Source organism: Plectropomus leopardus, unplaced genomic scaffold (genome assembly GCF_008729295.1).
Source record: "Plectropomus leopardus isolate mb unplaced genomic scaffold, YSFRI_Pleo_2.0 unplaced_scaffold21979, whole genome shotgun sequence".
NCBI lineage: Eukaryota > Metazoa > Chordata > Actinopteri > Perciformes > Serranidae > Plectropomus > Plectropomus leopardus.
The window spans coordinates 1-1,227 of NW_024623803.1; the positions used below are offsets into that span (position 1 = coordinate 1).

Genomic DNA, 1,227 nt, shown 5'->3' on the forward strand with positions numbered 1-1,227 from the left:
ACAGCTCAGGCGTGTCTCTTACAGCTCAGGTGTGGTTTGGGAGATGAAGCCAAAGAATCGCTGGAAGCCGTTCAGTCAAAAAACCATCAACCTGCTGGAGAAAACGTACCAGAGTCAGCTGAGTGGGAAGAGCGAGGGCGGCTGGGTCAAACTGGAGGGAAACCTAGAGGTCAGAGGTCAAGACACACACACACACACACACATATCTATTGTCCAATGACCTGAGTTGGGTTGTGTGATGTCACTGGTCCTCAGGTGAACCTCAGTGGAGCCACCATGATGATGCGTTACCCGTTTTCCTGCCCAGTGAGGAGGAACTTCCTGTCTGGAATCCAGGTGGAGTTCAAACAGTCGCTGCACCAACGAAGTCTGAGGGCCCAGCTGCACTGGCTACAGGTACACACACCTGAACACACACCCGAACACACGCCTGATCACAACTCAACACATACGTGGACATACACCTGAACACACCTGAAAACTCGCCTCAACACACCTGAACACACAATTTAACACTTACCTCAACATATTTGAACACACATTTGAACAATCCCCTCCAACACACCTGAACACACACCTGAACACTTAACTTAACACACCTGACACACACCAGAAGACACATGTGACACACACCTGCAAACACCTCAACATACAGCTCAACACACACCTCAACAAAAACCTTAACACACACCGAAGCACTCATCTCAACACACATTAACACACCTGAACAGACATGTGAAAACACACCTGAACACTTACCTCAACCCACCTGAAAACACACCTGAACGCACACCTGAATGTACACCTGGAAACACACCTGGACACCCCATTGGTCATTAGAAAGGAGTTTTGCTTCGTGTTAAACTGAAGCTGTTTCTGAGAAGCTTTTTTATTGAGTCTATCTCATCATCGTCATCGTCATCATTTATTTTCACCTGTCGAGTAAAATAACATAATGGTACAGAAGAGAGTTCAGTGCAACATAAGAGAGACGTGAAGGGACACCCCACGTGAGCTACCTAAAGCTTTTGGGATGGCACCCTAATAACACGTAACATCAAAGACGAAACTAAACAAACCATTAAACAATCAAGCAGAGACGATCCCAATCATTCACTACATCCGCTTCATAAATCAATCAGATCAATCAATCAGATTTATTTATAAAGCACTTTTAAAACAACCAGAGTCGACCAAGGTGCTGTACAAAGACAATAAAAATAAAAA

The 1,227-nt window shown here is 45.2% G+C and overlaps 1 protein-coding gene across 1 annotated transcript; it reads left to right on the top strand.

The window, feature by feature from the left end:
• Positions 1-27: 27 nt before the first annotated feature.
• On the top strand, positions 28-549 carry LOC121965855 (vacuolar protein sorting-associated protein 13C-like). The gene is made up of 2 exons (XM_042515969.1): positions 28-169; positions 256-549. The coding sequence occupies exons 1-2, from the start codon at positions 44-46 to the stop codon at positions 466-468; spliced, it is 339 nt and encodes a 112-aa protein (XP_042371903.1). The 5' UTR covers positions 28-43; the 3' UTR covers positions 469-549.
• The last annotated feature ends 678 nt before the right edge of the window (positions 550-1,227 follow it).